Genomic DNA, 22,958 nt, shown 5'->3' on the forward strand with positions numbered 1-22,958 from the left:
CATTTTTTACAATAGCCGGTAGTATACCTCCCGACTCAATCTCCTTCACCACTAGCATCCCTAAAATTCTTCTCCATCCATCAAAAAGATTTCTTTGAGTTTTCTTATCCTAGCCTTCCAGTTTCATTTCAGCACAATATTTCACACTCATGCCTGGCAACTTCGTATTTTTTCTCCATCAGAACTAGCATTTTTAAAGCATAGGGAGATACATGAATTGCAGTTTGTGAAACTCATCTCAGAAATTTCATTTGCATCACCCACTTTTCACCAAATAGCTCCATGTTTCTTTCTCTCTCCATGACTCTTTTTTTTTTTTGCACTTTAGCTTTTTCATCCAACACTGTCTTCTCCTCCATTCTCATTCCTTGTCAATTCCACTTGAATTCCTTCCCGAGTCTCAACAAATTTATCACTGACAAATCCCAACAACCCTACCCCATCCTCAGCAGCCTTGGCAAAAAGTGTCAGTTTTCTATTCCCTTTCTTCATTGTTTTAGGAGGTCCAGTAATTTCTGTACACCTTCAGCATGTTTGGCTCCGTTCTTCACTGCTCCCTCTGGTGCATGACTGTCTCTCAGTTTCACTGGTTATTTACCATGACTCAACCTGAGTCACTGAACTTCTCAATTCACAATGGATTTTTGAAAAACCTCATTTACAACCATTGCTACCAATATCTTCATGCCGTTAAACTACCTTCCAAGAAGAAGTACATAATTCTCTGTCCGCTGAACATCTTAGTTCATTCTTGACATCCTATTTCAAATGTTTAACTGGCAATTCAAATTCAGTGTGACGAAAGCTGTTCCTGATTTTCTTACCTGGACACTATCTCCTCAATTTCCCTGTAAGGCCTAACATCATTCATAATAAGAAAAATGCCATTACATGCATCTCAATGTGTCTTCTCCTTTCTGTCACGTATTGTAAAACACACTGCAATAAATCCAATCAATAACCCCCTGCCAGTATTACTACTTGGGACACCTTTTCCTTCTTTGATTCCTTGATAATAGTTCCTTACTTTTATGGTCCACATTGTGTTCTTTAACAGCTGTATTTTACCAGTGACTTAAATCTACATTCTTCCAATAATAGCAACTCACTTAATCCTCAAGCACATCTGTGTTTTTCTCACATAAAGAAAGTCAAAACCAACAAAACCACCACTCCCTTTTTCGTAATACATATGGACATACAGTAAACTATCATTTAAAAATGACCAAATAAAGAAGACAAGTAGAGACTGAGTTTGCACAATGTCTTGGTTTTGTTTGTCTGCATAACCTCTGACCAACTTGAAACACTAGGATTCATTTTCTGGCATAATCACATTTGTTTCAAAAGGAGAACAATCAAAACTGAAGTTTGTTTTATGCATGCAGACACACAGCAGCACACCTTAGCACAGCGCTACCTCCTCACTCTCACTCTCCTACCTCAATGTAACAGGAAAGAAACAACAGTGACCTGTCAGAGTATAGAAAACATTCCTACACTCCTGCCAACTCTACCCAGTTTGGCACCACACTTTCACACATCAAATATCGAAACTAACCAGGCATTTACACATTTGTGACAAGTGAAAACCAATGGCTGGCAACGCAATGCTTTCCGCTGACTGTCCCTACTTCTGAAAAATCACTAAGGCTCTTGAGCATGGTCCTGAATGTTGGTCCACGGTTGGCCTGTCCTCCCGTTACAAGGGCAGGAACACACTACCTGTGCTGGCTGTACTTTCTCAAGCTCTGATGAAACAGCCTCTGAGAAGGCCACAGCAGTGACCATACTCTGGTGACCCCAAATAGATGAAGTCTGCTTACAAGTCTGGGGCTCAATCTGCTCTTCAAACAAGACCACAGACCTGCACACTGATGAGGACAATGAAGCAGGCTGGGGAGCCAGGATACATTGCCATTTACATGCTCTCACCAGGGTACGTGCCTATCACAGCAGCTATAGTCATGAGGAACTCTTGGTCTCCATAAACATGGCCTATGATTATACAATGAATTGGACTTTTTCAGAATATTGCACTCTTTGTATGTGAACTAGCACAGTACTTTCTAATTTGGTCATCCTATCCTAACCTTCATAAAATACATTACACAAAAATCAAGTATAAAATAAGTTTTAGCGTTGATTACAGGTGACTGCTTTGAACACAGTAACAAACCAAACAGGAAAGTGATAATACATGCTAAAAAGTAAAATAGTAATCACAGAGGCATATTTTAAAACCCTACACATTGCTTAATCTGAATGAAAATCACATACGCTGAATTATCTGTAAGTACCTTTAAGTTACTAAAGCTTAGAATATACACATTCAGAAGTTCTACTAAACTAGAATTTCATTATAAGTTTGTAGGCATACTTAGACACACAGAGACATGCTGCGTATGTATTTACGGATAGTGAAATATATAGGTAGTCATATCCAACCCCAAATCTAGCTCACTATCTCATGAGAAATTTAGAACTTGGTTCAAGGAAAGCAGCTGTTCCATGGATGTATCTGATTTCAGTCTGTGTAGTATCACTGCAGTCATACATTAAATAAAACACAGCTGGACAATGCTCCACCTATTTCACCACCCTCTCTGCTAACTGCTTAGCACTAACATCTGTTGAAAACAAACTTTAGGCAATAAGGAGATCATGAAAAAAGCCTTTTATTTTAAAATATTTTGCACTTGAATAAGTTTCACTTATTTGTAAAAAAAGCCTCACGTATATTCAATTAGGTTTTAATTATGAGATTTATACATAGAGTTGAGAGAAACTTGTTCACTGAGGCTGTCTTATAAAAATACAGTATTATTACAAATACTTTTAATTTCATATGATTTTGGTATAGTTCAGTACCTGCTGCTAGGAGACGGTGTAGTTGTGCACTTTATCTTCTCATTGATAATCATAGACACAAAAATAACTTATTTGGTTTATAATCTTATGAGTTTTCTACAAATACCATGCAAACGTCTTTTAATTAAAGCTAGCTATACCTACGAGATGTTCTTTAGAGACTGAGGGCAGTCTGTAGTGTATTTTGGCCAATTATTGAAGCAAATTTAAAAATATATCCTCACAGAAGTGCACTTTTTAATGAATGCAGCCATGAAACAATCTTTCTTTACGTAGAAATGGCTTGTTCTTTATCAGACTTCCTTCTGAGTAAAGTGTATGTAATCTAATGTTACATGCAAAAGCTATGCTTCACTGTAATTTTTCTTTTTTTTTTTTAGCGTCTCAATTTCTAAGAGATTCATGAGGAATATTTTTGTATTAAAAATGAGTATATGTCTTAATGTCATAAAAATGAGAACATTTCAGAATAAAATCCTGTTACTGAACTGAAGAAAACTTAAAATGTTCTTCTGTCTGTTTCTCTTTGGTAAGTTTATTTTTTCTAAGTTAAACAGTTATAGAAAAGGTTATGCACAAACATTGCACAACATTAAACTTCCTGTTTCCGAGGTCAACATTCAGTTTCTGATAGTGGTTAGTGACACAGGAGTACATGAAAATCCCACAACTCCTAATTGATAAGGATTTGTTACCCATCTTCTAAATTAGACCTCTGGAGAAGTTAGAAATCTGGTAATATTTAAAATGACAGCAGGAAAAACTAAGTAAAAGAAAAGTTTACTCTACTGTAGTAATGACAAGAATTGAGACAGGAAATACAAAATGTATTTCAAAAGTTTGAAAATTCCAAATCATTATTTTAGCTTTGAGATTTTTTTGTCTGAAATGACTCTCTTTCACTGAATAAACCTTCTCATTTCCTTTGCTATTAAAAAAGCCTGAATCTAAAAACACAATCCAGCTAGCTCTTAGTACACTATTTTCTAAAATTCACTTCACATTATTCTTAATGAATACCTCAAAATAGAAAGCTTTCTAAAAGTTATGAATTGATGAAAAAAGTGAACCTGCAAGAGATAAATTGAAATATGAAGCTGGAAGTGGGTGAAGGGTCCATAAATTAACCCAAGAGATAGGTACTTGCTGTCTTCCTATGCTTGCTCTAATCTTCACACCATATGTTCCACAGATCAGAAGTCATTATTTCCTACCTTATTTGTTCTTAAATAAATCCACTTGATCAAGTTGTAAAAGCTTTTCTTTTGCAAGTTTTTTAAAATATGGGACTTTAAGGCTTCTCTAATAAAACAAACTTTATAACCAAGAGTTGTACAGAAATATACTTTTCAATACTTTTATGAAATTCACAGTATAAACCTGCTGTTCATCTCCTCACAAGTTTCAAGAAGTAATGACATACTGTGAACCACAAGGAGAAACATTTGGATGCAAAACTAGCTTCCTAATACAGTCAAACACAAAATTGTTTTTGTAATTTACAAACCTTATGAGGCTCTAAACCAATGAAGTATTCAGCTTGCTTGAGCAGTCCATACACAACAGTATCTAAAAGCCATTTTTCTTGTAAGCCAGATCACTCTGGAGCTCACTCCTTATTAGAAAAAAAATACAGCATCTGTACTTTTAACTGTCTCTGCACAAAAGGAAAATTCTCTCTAAAATAACACAACTAGCTCAAATGAGGCTCTTCTATTTCTGTTTCATTAATTTTCATTATTTTATCTAATTTTCACAACATTTTTTGCATTACATTAATATTAATAACACTACAATATTAATAAAGCAAATTATATTGCTACAATGCCTACTCTTTTCTTCTCAAATTGTCAATTTTTATTTATTTCTGCAAGCTCTACTGTTATTTTTATAAATAGTAAATAAAAGAAAGATATATAATCCTTGTGAGATAAGCGTTTTTCCTTTAACCATACACGAAGCCAAAGTAAAATCCTTTATGTTATTTTCATTGGGGCATAGCAGACTTCAAGATTTAGAATTGCCTTTCATCACTATATTAGATAGTGCAAACATTTAGATAGCTCCTAACTATAAACTGTTTATTACGTAAGAGAGAAATGCACTTAGAAATACAGCAGGGCACATTTTATCTTAGCATATGATTGTCAGATTCTTTACTGCAGCTAGCTTCAGGGTACAGATAGTGATGTACTGGCTGAACCAGACGTATACAAAGAGGAATAATATATGAATCTGTTAATATTTGCTGCTGGCAAGCTTGTGTGTGATTTCCAGTTTCTGGAGCAGAGGTCTGACACATATACATATGAAATGAAAGGGTGGGATATTATGGATATGGAAAACTTAACTTAAGTTTGAAAGGGGAATATAGTATATTTGGGTATCTTTCATCTTGTATTTACACAAGAAATTTCCAGATGTAGCCAGACTGCCCTCTTCAAAGTGTGAAGCATGTTACATACTTGGGGGAAATTGGAAGATTTGCCTGATGTTTAGCTGTAGCAGTGATATTCAGCAAATTTAAGAACAGTCATTGTGAATTGTTTCTATTAAATATTGACATTTCACTGGAGTAATTTTAATGCTGTGAAGATATCAGTATAAACTCCAAATTCTACATAAGTGAAACCAGAACAAAATACCTAAGTAGACAGGAAAATATTCCACGGACAAAATAAAAAATAAAATCTAGCTGGTGTGAAAAGAGCATAATCCTGAAACGCTGTGATAGATCAGATGCCGATTCTGTGTGATCTTTGCCTGGTAGAAACTGTATCTGAAAAGGCATACGCACACCAGTAAAGCTTTCTAGTAGACAGAAGACACAAATTTCAAGAATTTGTTGCTGAGAGCTATGTCTTTTGCATGTCAGCATATGCAAAAAGCATCCTGTAATTGTGCTAAGATCCAAGAATCTGATCTTCTCAAATCATGCGTATAAATCCCCTCCAAGGACCTTCCAATTAATGAGAAAAATATTTACAGCAAGTCTCAGATCTTAGTACTAGCTCCCATTACTCTGTCTTGGCAGTATCAGCTCTAAAATCCATCAAGAACAGCAAAATAAAGTTTAGAAAAAAATTTCCAAGTAAGATCTGGGCTTGGATTCCCATTCCAAAACAAAAGGGTCACCATATTTAGGCAAAAAAAAAGAAAAAATAGCAAAAAAAAGTATCTTACATAATCTTTCTGCATTATCTAAATCTGTATCCTTAGTTGTACAGTATTCTCTTCAAAATGTCTCCAATACTTGTAAGACTTCTCATCTCTGAAAACTCTACCTTAAAACTTCATACTGCACACCACAAAACTAAAGCTTACAAAAACCCTTTCAAAGCATACAATCACTAAATATAGAAAATTATTTATCTTACATCTATAAATCATGCAATTATTTGGAAAATACTTTTAACATGAGTATTTGTAATTAAAATGTACAGAGCTTAGATCTGCTTAACTTCAGTGCATATTGCGACATCCTACTTTTCTTCTCCTTATATTTTGAGGATAGGGTGGCTTAAGGGCATTTGGAAAACTGGTTACTGGGATTACCATTTGATCACACCACTTTTGGGGATATTCATGTGGGCAAGTATACTAATATAGTGTTGGATTTCATTATTGTTGTGCATTTTATGTTCTGTAAAATTACTCTGAGCTTTAGCTACATAATTTGAAACGGATCAAAATACATAAATTATTCTAGCAATTTAAAAATCAAAGTAAGGTTTTAAAACCGGTAAAAAAGACAACACTAGCAAAGCAACAGTTTAGCAATACTGTAGTAGATGCTCACTTTTGAGCAGGAAATAGCTGAAGAATGGAAATAAGCATAGCATTAGGTCTTTTATGAAACTAGAGAGTAATGAATAGAAGTTAATCACTGGCTATAAAAATCTTTCCCTGAGCATTAAATCAATTTGTGTTTAATGAAAATTAAATTTTGTTGAAAATCATAAAACATTAGTTCTTTCCTGTTCAGATTTACACTACATAAAAAGATAAACCTATTACAGATATATCTGTCAAAGCTAATTCTTTATTACTTACAGCACAGCCATTAGATATAAAAAAAAACTTACTCAAGGTTTCTAAACAGATCCGATCTAATATAGCTAGAGAAAAACCACCACACACATGATTTTGGGTGTACAAACTGTTTTCTTAGAGGCATTTAAAAGACATCACCACCCGTTACAAACTCTGCCTCCTCGACTTCCTTATCAATATTTTTGTACCACAACTGCAATGAAATAGCATAAAATATGTGATGTGTGGAACTGAGAAACATGATTCAGACTGCCATATGCAGGTAAGTTGTTTATGCAGTTCCGGATTGAATGCACCCAGGGAAACCTGGAGAGAAAAATCCACATAACAGGTAGCCTCATCAGGTGGTCTGAAAGTTCAAGAAAGGCTAACTGAGTGCTGTAGCTTTCTCACCCTAATAAGTCCTATTTGTAATCAATGAAAAACATCTTGATCCTTTTCTGATATAGTGTGGAAAATCAGGGGAGCTTTTGTGTCCATTAAAAAAGATTTCTATCAATTTTAACTCAATAAATTTTTAACCTACTCACCAAGTGCACTAAAGAGTTTTTACAAAAGTTACTTGAGTCTTTCCATATCTCTATGAATGAGATACTCCCACTCCTAGATGGGAAAGCTGGACACACAGAGGTTTACTGACTGCAAGATACACCTCATTCTTGAAACTAAAGACTGGCTCCACAAATAAACTTTTTCAGCCATACATATTACTGCTGGTCTTGCAAAAAAGCTCTGAATGGGCAAGCATGGGCAAGCACAGGCAAGATGAGGAATTTGAACCTATCTGAACTGCCCTGTGACTAAAAAATTTTCAATGACCTTTTTTATTTTGACCACTAATGCTTTCCAGCTCTCCATATTTGCCAGACACTTCTCCACATGTCAGAACATTTAAACTGAGAGAGCTCTAACGTGTTATGTTATGATTGACTATTTCACACTATTGTTTCCACTATTCATTGGAAGTTTGAAGGAAGTTATTTTTTATGTCCTTTGAAGCTGTTATTTTAAGCCAAGCTGACAGTGTTCATAATAATTCAAACAAGCTGACAGGCAGTTCTGCTAATGTGCACTGTAAATGCACCTGTATGTGAACCTTAAAGAAAAACCACGCACTGACAAAATAACACATGTGAGAAAATATCACAGATGTATGATAAAACAAAAAAATCCTCCGAGGCAGGTGATTATAATGGATCATGATCATGCTGAGGAAGTTTGGAGAATGGCAAAGCAAAGCCGGAATGCATTTGGTTAACTTCAGCATTAGCAAGTTACCAATGTCCGTGTCATGAAGACAAAAAAAGTCTTCCTCCAGAAGTTCCAAAAGTGTTTTTACTCTCACTACCTACAGCTGGAAGATTTGGAATTGCACCAAAACAACAGTGGAAGCAGAAAGCTGAATGAAACACTCACGGAGTGAATTACTAGTGAGAACTGAAGAAGGGAACTGATTACACACCAAAACCACTCCCTAGGCACAACAACATAATTTAAAAAAGAGCAGATACCGAGGTGGTTCTAAGTGGCTTGGAAAAAACAACTAACTTATGACCCTAACTTACAACAAACAGCTACTTTGACTTCAGCCGGGATGATAAAGTATGGGACAGAAAAAAATCTTGTTTCTTTCTAAATAATAATAATATTTTTTTAAAAAAGGCATTCAAAGAATTATTTAATCACACCATTCTGGATCCGGTTCTACACTACCAACCAGCAAACACAAGTAACACCATGGTGGTGATGGGGATGCTACAACACAACAGGTTGATTTTTAATTTGTTTGCCCTTTGATGGACACAGCAGCAGTATTCCTGTAGTCAGCTACCAAGTCATGTGTGGAGCAGAGGACAATAAACCTATAACCAGTAGTCAGAAACTACAGCTACAGCAGCAAGGAAGATTTCTGGGTGCTTTGTCAGGGACCTTCTGTCCTCTTGTGAAGTGGTGTGGTCTTTGCAAAACCCCAGAGGAAGAATGGCTTCCTATTGACACTGCAGCAGTGTGCCCACCTTTACTGAGTGCTCTAGGAACAGGCACTATCAGATCCTCCTTTCCATCAGGGTATCCACTTCTGCCTCTCATACTGCTGTTTTCATGACCTGCAAGAAAGCAGGGCTTTGCATTTTCACTGAAGCAAAGAAAACTTTCCTCTCTCTGAAGTGGGCTCTGTGTCTGACAGGAGCTTTTACTCTTCTCAAAAATAAATGTGTCTAAAAACTTTTCACAGACACCAGGGTAACAGGCACTATGGATAGCGTGTAATGTGAACCATACTATCTGGTAGGAACATCTTCCTGGATTTAGTTTGTGCTGTTACCTTCATATGCAGGAACAGCAGTATGGGTGTTCAACAGCAGGGTTGAAATGTCCTTTATATTTTTGCTTAAATGAAAAAATGAATTCAGGAAGTCAAAACAGGCTCTTATTAGATCAGCTCTGGCCTGACAGTATGGACAACTAAGTTAGAGTTAATTTTAAACACCTTCCTGAATCTGTCCTTCTACCTGCTGCATATATGCCAAATCCATATTAAAAAATAATGAGGCCAGAATCATTCCTAACTGGTCAACAAGTATCAGAAATTACAGCAACTACTTTCTACTTACAAACACTAGTGATTTTTCTTACAGACTCAATAGTCTTCTTGAGTTAAACACAAACGCTGTCTTAATTTTGACTTGAAACAGAGCTGTACTGTAATGCAGCACTATCTGTGTATACAGCTCCACACTTGTTTCAACAAAGTCAAATTATATTTGCTGGATGGGAATTTTAAAATTTCTTCTTAAAAAAATAAGTTAATATTTCTACTACATATTTCTTCAAACAGCTTAACCTTCACGTCTTGATGCTCCACAGCTTTACCTATTTTCCTGTGTCACCTACAGTTCGTAACTTCAAAACTGCACCACTTTGTCACGACTTAAACATTTTCTTGTTCACCTTTGTAAGCATCTCTGCATCCTGTCAGGTCAGTAAGTGCTTGCATCATTCCAGTGCAGGAGTCAATCTCATCCTCCTTTTTCTAAATCCTACTTGAATATTTTTTCTTACTTCTGCCAAATTTAAAGTGAAGTCTCTTCTTAAAATTATTTCATCCCGATGACTTTTTAAATCCCCGATTTTAACTATACACAGAGATTTCTAGAGGGTACCAACAGTTTTAGGTAAAAACACCACAAAAAGCCCCAATTTACACTGCTCCTTTACACAAAAACCTTGCACATTTCTTAATGATATCAATAAAAGCAAAGAAAAAAATCTTTAGACTTCAGAAATATCAATTCAAGGGCACTACTGACTTCACTTCCACTAGGAAATCACTTTAGTCTTGCATTGTTATACAGGGGTCACCAGTTGGAAGTTGCACAAGATGCACAGGATATATCTTTAAATTATTCATAATCACCTTAAACTGCACTCAATCAGCATTGCAATATGTCATCTTGTAGACACACTAAAGTTCAAAAGGAAAAGCACATGAAAAAGCAGACTACCAAGAGCACTATTGTTAAAACTACACCAGAAAGCTTAATATTTCAATACTGTATATGTTAAAATAAACAACATACACAGGTGATGAAAGCCAGTCTCTGAAAAATTTATTATTCTGTTAGAACAAGTTTATACTTGGGATGAATTCTCAAGCTTCATGCCATTAAGAAGTTTTACTGGGTTTATAGTGGAAATAAAAACAGAAATAAAAATAGATGACAATCCAAAAATACAGGCTGTACTTCGAATATGATCAACAGGCTTTCTTTTCCTTTTACATCTATACATTTCCTCTTGCCTCCAGCAATGAAATTTACTCCATCTTTGTGAAAAGTTCTCTAAATCACCTGTTTTCCTTTTTAAAATAAAATGTTTTGAAAGATGAAGACTAACATAAATTGTATCATTTCAACAGTATTTCCCCAAAGCCATCCTATTGGAATTGTAAAGCTTTCAAAGATTTATGATGTCAGTTTAATTCAAAGGATCCTGCTACCCTCCCCTCTACCCTGTCACACCTCCAGTTCCTCTGTAATCTCACTTTGGCTTCCAAAAAAACTGATGCTAATCTCTTTTTCTCCTACTATGCATGCCATAAGTATATATCCCACTGAAGTGAAAAGGACTGGGCATCAGTACTTTGGGTAAGATGGGCATAACAGAAATATGGATGATTATTAGGATGACTGATTTTAAAAGCAGCAAAGCTTTGCTGGTTGAATTTGTACACAATATTGCAAAGTTAAACGCTTTAGAACTGGACTGGTTTTTAAACTATACTACACAAAGCAACAGCAAGGACTGATTGCTCTAAGCTTTGAATTACAATGCAGTAACAAGAATTGCATGTATCCTTTGGCAGTTAGAGCCATAACTCCTGGAAATTCCATTTTAAGTTCAATATGAACAGAAGAAATTACACAATTTTAAAGAATCTGAAATAAATTCCCATTCTGACTCTTTCTGACCACACTGTATTTACATAAATTGTTAAAATTTGCATCAGTATTAATTTTCACAGTGTGGACAATGTAACATGTAGCATTCAATGTGCAGCACTGCCCTTATCCTTACCCACTTCGATACTATTTTCCTCTGCCTATAATCTGGATGAATAACTGACTTCAGTATAAAGTTTTACAAGTTACTGCTTAATATATTCAGAATCTCATATAAAATATGGAAGTACACATTTTTTCATTATGTAAGAACCAACAAGAAATTACAGCTTTTTCCACAAGCATTATTTCTTAAATGAGTAATATTTAAAATATGTGGCCAACTTTTTTCTTTTAAAATACAGACTGCCAAGAGTCTCCTTAGTGTTTTGAACTGAATAGCAGCAGACTAAATGATCAATCATAGAGAGGCAGAGGAACTATTAAATTTTGCTTGTGAGTTACTTAGTTTGCAGAGGGGGTGGGAATAAAATATAAGTATAAAGGTATCAAAATTGATTTTACCAGCTTCAACATTCAGCACTTGATATATGGGAAGTATAAACTGTTATCAAATACTTGACTTACACTCATATTCCTATCCCAGATCTGGATGGAGCCATCTTGACAGCCAGCTGCAATTAGTTTGCCATCTCTGCTGTATGTGCACATTGTAGGAATCACCCGTTTACCTTGAACTGATCGTGGTTTAAATACGCTTTTATGCTTTTTCTCATTGTTAACATCCCACGTCCTCACAGTTCTGGAAAAAGGTTTAAATAAGGAGTTGTTTTATTAAATAAAGTTCACAGAATCACAGAATATTAGGAGTTGGAAGGGACCTCGAAAGATCATCCAGTCCAACCCCACTGCCAGAGCAGGATCACCTAGACTAGGTCACAAAAGTTAATACATATAAAATCATTCCTATGGTATAAGCAAACATACTTGTCAGCATAAATGCCACATAATATTGTTCAAAGAAAGTTCTAATGGCAAAATAGCATTTAACATTTGGTATGGCAGTCATGAAACTAACATGACAGTTTTCCAAGTAAGAAACTTCATATTCACTAACATGCATGTGAAGGGTGAAAAAAAAATATTTCTTCCCAAACTCTCATATAAATACATAAAACTATTTACAACTGGACAAATGACCAAAGGTTAATGTGTAGGTAGTACATCGGTTCTCCTGTCACTGAATATCAGTAAGATTAAAGTATGCAGTCCTTTACAAGAATTAAGACTTCTGGAAACAGGCATAAATGCTTATATTAATTAATTAATTAAACATAATTGTTATGCCTTAATTGTTCTGACATGCCAACAACTGTGAAACTTGCTTTTAACTGGTAGTATTATTATTCTTCAGGCTTCTTTTCATTTTAAAAAGGCATTTTAAATAATTAATTGCAATTACAAATAGTTAATATTATACTTCTACTAATCCTGAATGTCTTAAGAGTTCTGTTTTAAAAAAGTGTTCCTCAAATGTATTACAAAGACTTATCTATGCAATATTATTTTTTCAAGTTGTGTTTTCCCACATTATTAGCAAAATAAATACATCTCTCTTCTTTCTAATGGAAAAAGAATATCTGCCTGGATCTTCAATGTTTCTTAGATACACAAAAACATCCAAATGAAAGAAAACTAAAACACTAAGATACAGGTGGACTCTTTAAACTGTCTCAGATACAAATGTTTTCTGTCCATTTAATATGCCGAGTTCTTTCCAGATAAAAATTCAAAACTCTTCTGGCATCTAATGCAGAGAAGAGTTTCAGGATTTGGCAAAGGATGGAAGATCATTAATTTAGAAAGAAGAAAAAAAAAAAATCACTAAGTTCTCAAGACAACCTCATTTGTTTAGACTATACAAACACTGCTTATGATCCAAGAGCATGTAATTCACTGGTCTCTAGCAAAGCAAATACCATTTCAACAAAGGCTGCCATTTCTTCAGAACAAGACAAGACACTGTGGCATAATATCAGGAACTTTCCTCAGAGCTATAAGACCAGACAGGCTACAGAGCTGACGTACATACAATTCCAGGATAAAACAGACAAGAAAATGACCTGGAAACAGCTCATGGAACTTACATTTAATTGCACGTGTAATGATAGTAATGAGCAACTGTACTGGGTTTCTGCAACAGGTTTTGGTTTAGGCAGTCTGGGGGGCTATGGAGATAGAGTCCCTGTAAGAAGCTGCTGGAAGCTGCCCTAGCTCAAATTTCGGTTCCATCAATCAGCGCCTCTGCAAACTGATGTATTTAAGAGGGGCGCAACACATAGCCTGCCCTGCCCAGCCCTAACATAAGCTCAAGCCCAGCTGCAGCTTCAGCCCAAGAGCCAGGAACTCTCCAAGAACCAGCAGAAGAAATCTGCAGTGGAGAAAGGAGTGGGATGTGAGAACAACTGTGCAGGCACCAAGGTTGGCAAAGAAAGAAAGAAGAAGAGGAGGAGCACTGCCAAGGCTAAGGTTTCCCTTGCAACCCATGGCAAGAGGGCAGGTCAACCCACCTGCAACCTATGGAGAGTCAATGGCAGAGCAGAGACTGGCTGCCCCCAAAGAGGCCATGACTCCCTGAGAAGTGTGTGCTGGAGCAGCCTGTGGGAAGGACTGCACTGCGCAGAAAGGAGGCCTGCACTGGCGCAGTTTGTGAGGAAAACTGCAGTCATGGGCAGACCCACAGAGCAGTTCATGGAGGACTTTCTCCTATGGTGGGGATACCACGTGATATCAGAGCAAGACTGCAAGGAGCCCTTCCTATCCCTGAAAGAGGAAGCAGCAGCAGAAACCAGATGGAATGAACCGACCGCAACCCCTGTTCCCATCCCCCTGTATGCTGGGAGGAGAAAAAGGAACCAGGAACAGAGTTGACCTTGGGAAGAAGAGAGGGGTGGGGGAAGGTGTTGACTTTAAGACATGATTGTATCTCCCACTCTTCTATTCTAATGCTACTGGTAACAAATTAAATTGTTTGTTCTTCTCCCCAGGATGAGTCTGTCTTTTGCCTGTGACCATAACTGGCGAACAAATCCTTCCAGTCCTTTGTCTTGGCCCCCAAACTCTGTAATATTTATCTTCTTGCCATTGCACGTCAAGGGGCAGAAATGAGTGAATGGCATCGTGGCACTCAGTTGGCTTAAACCACAACAGCAATCAGTAACTGAAGCAGAATGAACCTCTAGCTGTTCATAATAAAGTCAAGATTAGTATCATTTTTAAAAGTCTTCAAATCTCGAAGTGTTCTGATGGTTGTTTTGGTTTGGTTTGAACTTTTGGTTGGTTTTTGTTGGGTTTTTTTTCCATTTTAAATGAAACATTAGATTATGATGCATTTTCTAGAATTACTTAAATTCATGCTGCTATGTGGAACAGGTTGCCTAGCAAGGTTATAGTGTTGACTTCCTTGGAGTTCTTCGAAACCTGTCTGGACATGGCTATGCGTTCAGTGCCCAGGAGATCCTTCTTTGAACAGGATGTTGGATTAGAGGATCTTCAGAGGTCACTTCCATCCTCAATCATTACGTGATTCTGAGATTCCCCTCTTCCTCTCCGCATGTTTTCAGTAACCATTTCAGTCTCCTACCTGTCAACAGGCACATTGACACTTGCCCCCTTTCTGATATTTACTCTAAACTTGAGTCTTTTTCCAGTCCCTTTCCTCCATAATATCCAATCCTTCCAGAATCTCAGCTGAATATTCTTTATGTCCAACTTCTCTTCCTCCTCTTGTGATGGCCATCTCCTGTCAGAAAGTTACTTCCTCTTTTACAGTACAAGTTTCCCAGGACTGCCTTGGGGTACCCACTTCTCAGATGGTGTACCTGGTAACATGGCTATGTGCAGGCAACTTTAAAGCCTGCCTCCCCCTATTTGTCTCTTTATCTAAGGTGATTCACAAGCATCTCAGCAGCAATTCCAAAAACAATCTTTGAGAATCCATCACCACCCTAATTCTTCATTTCTGCTGGCATAGAAAGACTTTTTTAAAGCCTTCATTCTCCTCTTTTTAGGACTCAATGTCCTGTCAAAACCTCTATCACTTCACAACACTATATACTATATTCAAACCTTCTTATTCATTTTACCTTTCACCTGTAAAGAAAGAAGTAACACTCCCATAGTTCCCTTATAACACAGATAAAAAAAACTTGAGCCCTAAATCAGCTGTAATATCAGCAGGTCAGATGAAAAATCCAAGTTTCCCGAGTCGCCGCAGGTGGTTGGCCACACTGCCTCTCATATGATCTACATGCCCTGTTAGAAATGTCCACATAGCCTATAAGTAGGTTTCATGTACCCTCAATGTTATCTTAATGTCCCCACAGTGAATGTGTTACTGTTGCCTTGCTACTATTGGATCTAAGTAACTATAAAACTTTTCTACTAAAATTAAGTATTTTATAAGAAAACATCTATATATTATTTACAAATTGATCAACCATTCCCAGTGAGCCCTGAACTCTTGAGCTAATACTGAACTCTTTAACCTCTTCTTTCATATCAGATCTTTTATGTATTGGAAATTTTTCTATAAGGAATAAAAGTATTTCTCAAATTTTTGACATCATACTTAATCACAAAATCACAGAATGGTTTGGGTTGGAAGGGGCCTTAAAGATCATCTGGTTCCAAACACCCAGCCATGGGCAGGGACACCTCCCACCAGACCAGGTTGCCCAAAGCCCTGTCCAGCCTGGCCTTGAACACTTCCAGGGAGGGGGCATCCACAACTTCCCTGGGCAACCTGTGCCAGTGTCTCACTCCTCCCAGAGTACTGCAAACATATCTCAAAATACCATGGATAAAATTTCAGCTTACTATATAAATCAATCAGCCCAATGGTTTCTGACTGAATCACTCAGCCACTATGCCATATCACAGTCAATTCAGAGAGCACAATTTAGAATTATGTCTCTACTTTTTTACAGACTATTTTGAACCATTTAATTGTTCTTCCTCCTCATCAAACATAAGAAAGAAAATAACTACAACTGCATTACAGGAGTCTCATTTTCACTTCCTAACCTACTTTTGTTCCAATCTAAAGTTGTTTGTGTTGAAACAAGTAAAAAAAATTACTGCTACGTCAATCAGATCAGTTCCAGGAGACTCATCTTGGTCAAAAAAGCCTCTTACCAAGAGAATCTCCCTAGGCTTACATAAGTATGGGATGAAACAACATTGTTTTACTCTTACATTCAATGTTGCAGCATTTAGCAGAAATATAAGACTAATATATACCTGCCGATAGATAGAACCAAGGTATTCTTGAACCCCACTGAAAACAAAAGGAGAACATTTCCTGAATGAGTTTCTGAGGCTTTTTTCCATCCTGAAACAAACTACGTTTAATGAAAGTTAGTTCTTCAGTGGGGAGAAAAACAAATGGGATTTTTTTAAGCTACTCCTCCAACATATAATGTAATTCTTTCATCATATCAGTTTTAATATACTGAATGATATGCACAGCTACATAAATATTTTTAATTTTTGTTTCATAAATTTATTTTCAAATAAAACTTTAGTGAAAAAGGCTCCATATAGACAAGTTGAAATTTAACTTTTAAAATGGTGGATTCCACATCTGCAAAACAGATTCAGTCAAATTCTTACATTCGCCAAGAGCAATTCAAAGTAACTTAGAAAAGGATGGGAATGTTCTTTTGGAAAGGTAATGTGGATATTTTCCTGACCACTGAAAAGTTAAATGACCCCTATTTAAATAAACAACTGATTTAATTACTGGGGTCTAGGGTTTATGGTTTGTTATTCTTCTTTTTTCCACAGAAAAAAGCCCCTTTTTTTCTTTCACTCTTTTTTCACATGTTCTTATCATGCCATTACTAAGTAAAAAATTCTAATAAAATTAATTATTGACAATGCTGCTGTATTACAAAAATTAAAGGTATTTATGTAACTCCATTTCCCAGCCTGCTATCACGGAAAATTTTAAGTCTATTCTTGTGGCACAATACCAAAAAAGAGCAACAGACTACATTACTGCTAAAAGTACAGATCAGGCTTAATGTTCTACACCTAGAAACAATACCATAATTCTTATCTTTGTAATGTATTATAATGCCTACCTTTGTAATATAACGTTGCCCCAAAAGGCTACCTTGGAAAGGTATAACATATTTTTAAAGCATCATACAAATACTGTTGCAATTGAATTTCTCTGCAGAGCACAGAATCCCAAGCTATTATATCAGTGATCAAAAACACATGCCTTGCCTTAAGCAAGCCACCTTGCTTTAAGATCTGTTACTTTTTTATAACGGGGCTTAATTTAACATCTTCTATAATGTTCTTCTTTTTTCATTTTCTACAACATAAACCAACCTTACCTACTCAGGAATGAAATTAGGATGCTTATATAAAATGTTGAAAAAATACCTAAAGTCGAATAGGTAAACAGGATAAATAAGAAATAGCTGAAAAGTCCTGTTAAGATGCACTTCATGCATATGGTGGTACAAGACTATGTCAGCAAGAAAGCCTTCATTACTGTATTCTCTTTGCCCTCTTTCAGCAGAAGTAAGTTACAACCTTCTTCTGTTGAGCACATGGGACCCAATGAAAGCTGAATCACCTGCCAGATACTGAAAAAACTTTGTACGCACAAACAGATGGAGAAATCCAGAGAAACTTTCCATACTTGTTTGGCAAAAAAAACTTCTATATAAGCTACCTACTACCAGCATCTGAAGAGAGTTAAAATAATTTAAACCAGCATACAAGAAAAGTCATATCCAACATAAGTAAAATTATAACTATGGAAGGAACTGCCAAAAAAATTGACACAACTTCCTAACAACTCTTCAGCTTCTCTGTTACTTAAATAATCCCTAAGTGTAAAAAAACAAACAGGTATTTTAACAGATAAAATATTTTACTGGAGTAAGAAACAAACAAAAACTTCAAAATTAATTTTTATGTGATATGCAGCAAATGGGCTGAAACAACTGAGAAACTATATTTCTCCATATTTTCAAATAAAATTGGTAGCCCTTTTTTGATCAAAGGAATTACAACCATTGGGGTAATTACAGTTGAATTATAATGATTATTTTTTAGGGGAAGAATAGATTCAAATCCAGTAGCAATGAATGAGAACTATTCCCATTGTCCAGTCTGAATGAAATAAAATGCAACCAACTCAGAACTGAAATAACACAACCACGTATTTGCATGGAGAAGAGACATTCTGAATTACTAAGCAAAAATGTGGTTGTTCATCAACATATGCAAGATCCGAAGAAAACTAAATTATAAAAGGAGACAGAAGAACTGACTATGAATGAGCATTAGCTGGGCTAAGTAAGCAGAATTCCTAGTAGAGGACAGGGAGAAGAGTAGAGATGGAAAGAGACAGACTGGGTAAGGAGACTAAAGGAAAGGAAGAGAAATGTAACAGTTACAATACACCAGGTTTGGCATGACTGTCATCTGTGTAGCATGTTCACAAGAGGAAAACAGCAGCAACAGCAAATAGTATCAAGTTGTGACATATGATCACTTCTGGCTGAGGAACTGGCCAACAGATGCATTCACGTACAAAGAGTTACCCATCAATACATCTATGTTCATTATAACCTGAAAAGAGTTGTATAGAGCATAAACACACAGAACGCAACAGCAGAACCTCTTGCTTATGGCATGAGAAGTCTGTATGTACTGAAATGCACAGCTCACACGCTTTCCAGACTGAGTCATTTTTGTTTTGCCAGATTAAACCACTGGTCAGGCCCAACAATACAAAAAAGCATTTTTTCAAATGCTGTTTTAAGAATAGCAACAAACTTCCTAGTAATAACTTCATAATTAACACTCTACAAATCTTACAATTCAGTATTGACACATATCATCCAAGCAGAACTCAGGTTTAGAAGTTATATGCTTGAGTTGCTCAGCCAATCAGTCCCTCCCTTCCTCAAGGTTATCAATACGAGAAAAGAATATATTCAGCCCATACAGTTAGTTAGGCTCTTGAACATGCAGTGATGAACAAGGGGCTATCATCTATGCAGAGCTCCTCCTTACTTCAGTTTTTACATTACATAAAAAGTACACACGGAGAATATAAGCAGAGTTAGAGATACAAGTGATGTACAAAGCAAACAAATATGAAAAGACTGTTTTCTCTATAATTTCTTTAATCAACTGATCCTGTACATAAAGTTATATTGTATTTGCATAAGAATCGCACAACTGTTTCAGCTGTTCCCTTCTGAGGGCCCGTCCAAACTGATGCAAAAAACACCCTGTGGGATTTTGCACAAAAAATTTTTAAGTATGTTGTTACTTCTTTCAAAACCTGAAAATTCCCCAAAGCATTGGCAGATGAGCTCATCAAAACGGTCAACTCCAAAATTCCATCACTCTCAAAGTCAAGGATTATAGCAGACATATTTCGCACATCACAATGGCAGAGAGATGGAATGACAAAACACAACAGAAAGAAAAATAATCCTACATTCTCAATGTTGACATTTATCCACTATCAACAGCAGCTGTTAACTCAAAGGACAAGAACAAGCATCCAGTCACACTAACAGGAAGATTGCTGAATTGATCACAAAATAAATTCAAAGATTCTGCTCTAGACTTTCCCTTCCACTGGTGAATTCCCAATGAACTATACTGCACAAGGCAAAATTCAAATACATTGCTATCTCCAGTCTTTAACTTCAAAGATTCTGAAGGCTTTAATTCAAAACTAAAGGTTTCTACTGGAACCTAAATGTTTTACAAGATATTAGTTCTCTTCTATAAAGATTTTCATCTATACCTTCTTCACAGATTTACAAAAGTTCCTCAAACTTTAAACTACACTTGCTCTTCATATCTCTGAAGAAGAATACATTCTTTTGTATCTGATTTGTTTTTCTAAATATATAGATCTTGCAATAGTTATTTGTAAATCATGTGTTCTTACATAATCAAAACCAGCTAGAAAACACATATAATGCATCACTTTTACTAACACATGAGGATACCAGTGATCTGCTCGGAATGTAATTGCTCTTGTAAAAGACACTATAACATGTTAAAATAGAATTCACATACAACAAGGTAGAAGATCAAGATGAAAGTAAATTATAAATTTTGATTAAAAACAAAACAAAACTGAATAATGTGACTATGTCCTTTCCATTAACAGTTACTGGAAAGACTGGCTAGTTCAAATGTAGCTAGTAATGCTTGCAGAATTTTTCTCACACCAAAACAGATAGTCTGAACTTAAGTAAAACAAAAGGCTGGGCATGAGAAACTTTACGACCTTGGAAGAAAAGATATAAAAATAAATAATATGGGAAATACAATTAGGAAAAATATGCTGAGAAGGAATATGAAGGTGAAAAACAGGTTAACTAAGCTAACTGCTGGACAGAAAGCAGTAGTAGAGCCTATGTAGGCATGCAATTATCATGCCACTAAGAGTCCATACTTCTAAGGAAGAAGGATTAAGATTCCACATACATCCTACATTCAGTCCTGCTTACAACATGGAAAAATTGAAGAATTCTAAAAACAGTGATTACATTCTGAAGACATAGTAACAGTCTGAGGAGGAAGAGGTGTTGAGGGGAACAAAACCCTCCCACCAAACCAACGAAACAGCTTCAAGAACTAATGGAAAATAATAAATTACATAAAAGGAAAACGGTATTAAGTAAAGCCTTAGCTATTATTGACAGGAGAATACACTGCACTAAGCACTATCTTAAATACATGCAAATTCTCTACAAAATACACTGGAAGGCAAATTACTGAGGCTTTTAAAAACAAAGTTACGCTCCAGAACACTGTTTAGATCCCAAGAGTGATACAGAAAAAGGCCTCTCCAGACTAAGAACATGGTCTTCAAATTAAAGGCATATACTGCACAGAAAACAGCAGTTGCAGGGCTCATAGGTTAATAAATAATTCATATGGGTGTTCCAAACTGTGTGGCTGTGATGGTTCCTTCCTTGAAGAATTTTTTCTCAGGTATAACTCAAGGTAGTTAAAAAGGATTCAATCTATTTGACAAAAACTCTTCCACAGCTCAGTATACAGGCAAAAACTGAACACAACCATTGTACCTGAATTCCTATAAGCCCTTCTCCCTTCATATTTCCTTAAAAATTTAAGTACTTCCTTTTGTATTTCCAGTGAATATATTCCATTGCATTAGTGATAAGAACTTGAGCAACTAGATTACACTAAGAAAAAAAGCTTGGTAGTTTTGAATGACCTTTTTGGTGACACTGACAGTTAATTTGCTTTGTTTCTTGTTGATGAAGTCTTCACATACAAATCTGACTGAAGAAAGAGGTTGCTTTTCTTTGCATCATCCATTAGGTTGGCAATAGTGCGTGTCTGCATCAAAGCACATCACTTTTCCAGTTCAAATCAGCAAAGTATCTAAGCAAGTCTTCACAATACCATTCAAAGAGTAGGTAAGAGAACCATCCCCTTAAGACCTTTTCATCCAATGAGTAACAGGTTCAGTGATTTTAATGAAGTGTACTGAGCTACATAAAGGGTCAATATACTTTTGAATTAATAGTAATTCAAAGTCTATGTTAATGCTATGCTATTTAGGAAAAAAAAAAAAACAAAAAACTTAGCATTGGTATTTTCCCAAGATCTCATCTCCCACTTAGTAAAGATAAGAGTGAGATGCAATCAATCTCCCTATGGGGTACATCTGATTAAGATCAAAGGGGAAGACTTCTGGTAAAGAACAACTCGACAGTTCAAGTTACTGTCACCTGCATGAAATGAAATGACTCAAGAGCAGTCTTGCATGATACTGCAAAAGCAGGAAAAGTAAATCACTAAGAAAACAGGATACTTTCTAAAAAGCTGATTAGTCATGGCTATAAAATAGTTAAGGCTCATTTGGATCTCATGTTCTTCTTCATGCCAATAAATAACTTGGATTGGAACTAACATTCAGCAGAACTCTCAATTAAACCAGCAGAAAACCAACTAAAACTTAATTAAAGGAGTCAGGCAGTTAAAAGCTCTCCAAAGCAACACCTCAGCTGATCCTATAGCATAACAATTAGTTTTAACTCTTTTTGCTGCCATCTTAGATGTCACTCACAGCCACTTTTCTGCAGATCCATTAGCAATGAACTGAAATCTAACAGATATAAGTAACAAAAGAGAGCAAAGTGTAAGTCTTAAGAGTATTTTGATTTTTTTAAAGTTATAGAATCTAATCTGAATCTATTCTAAACAAGATTACAGACTCGGCTGCACAGGTTAAACTATGCACTTTGGGCTACAGAAAATGTTAAAAGTGAGTATTACTTCATATTTATGTGTGAAGTAACAAACTTGGTAAGTTGTAGTACAATTTCCATTAAAACTTATGAAAGGCTTATAAAGACTAGGTCAAACTCCAGCTCATAAAGTGTCAGTAAGTACAAATATATGTATTTATCATATTTTTTGGAAGAAATATGGTTGTTAGCCTCATATCTCCAAAGAGTCATCATACATTCCTGTATCTGTCTGAATAACCACACAGAGCATCATCTTTTCATATCCTCACCAGCATGATCCAGTCACACCACA

The 22,958-nt window shown here is 35.9% G+C and overlaps 1 protein-coding gene across 1 annotated transcript in view; it reads right to left on the reverse strand.

Annotated features, from left to right (window-relative positions):
• Positions 1-22,958, reverse strand: part of LOC104536767 (WD repeat-containing protein 70-like) — a gene marked incomplete at both ends in the record, with an annotated part of 65,010 nt that overhangs the window by 15,882 nt on the left and 26,170 nt on the right. Inside the window, one exon of the mRNA XM_010179484.1 lies at positions 11,952-12,126. Within this exon, the coding sequence (XP_010177786.1) occupies positions 11,952-12,126 (175 nt within the window). The remainder of the gene's footprint in view (positions 1-11,951; positions 12,127-22,958) is intronic.

The sequence above is a fragment of the Mesitornis unicolor genome, unplaced genomic scaffold, assembly GCF_000695765.1.
Source record: "Mesitornis unicolor isolate BGI_N332 unplaced genomic scaffold, ASM69576v1 scaffold9402, whole genome shotgun sequence".
NCBI classification, from domain to species: Eukaryota; Metazoa; Chordata; class Aves; order Mesitornithiformes; family Mesitornithidae; genus Mesitornis; species Mesitornis unicolor.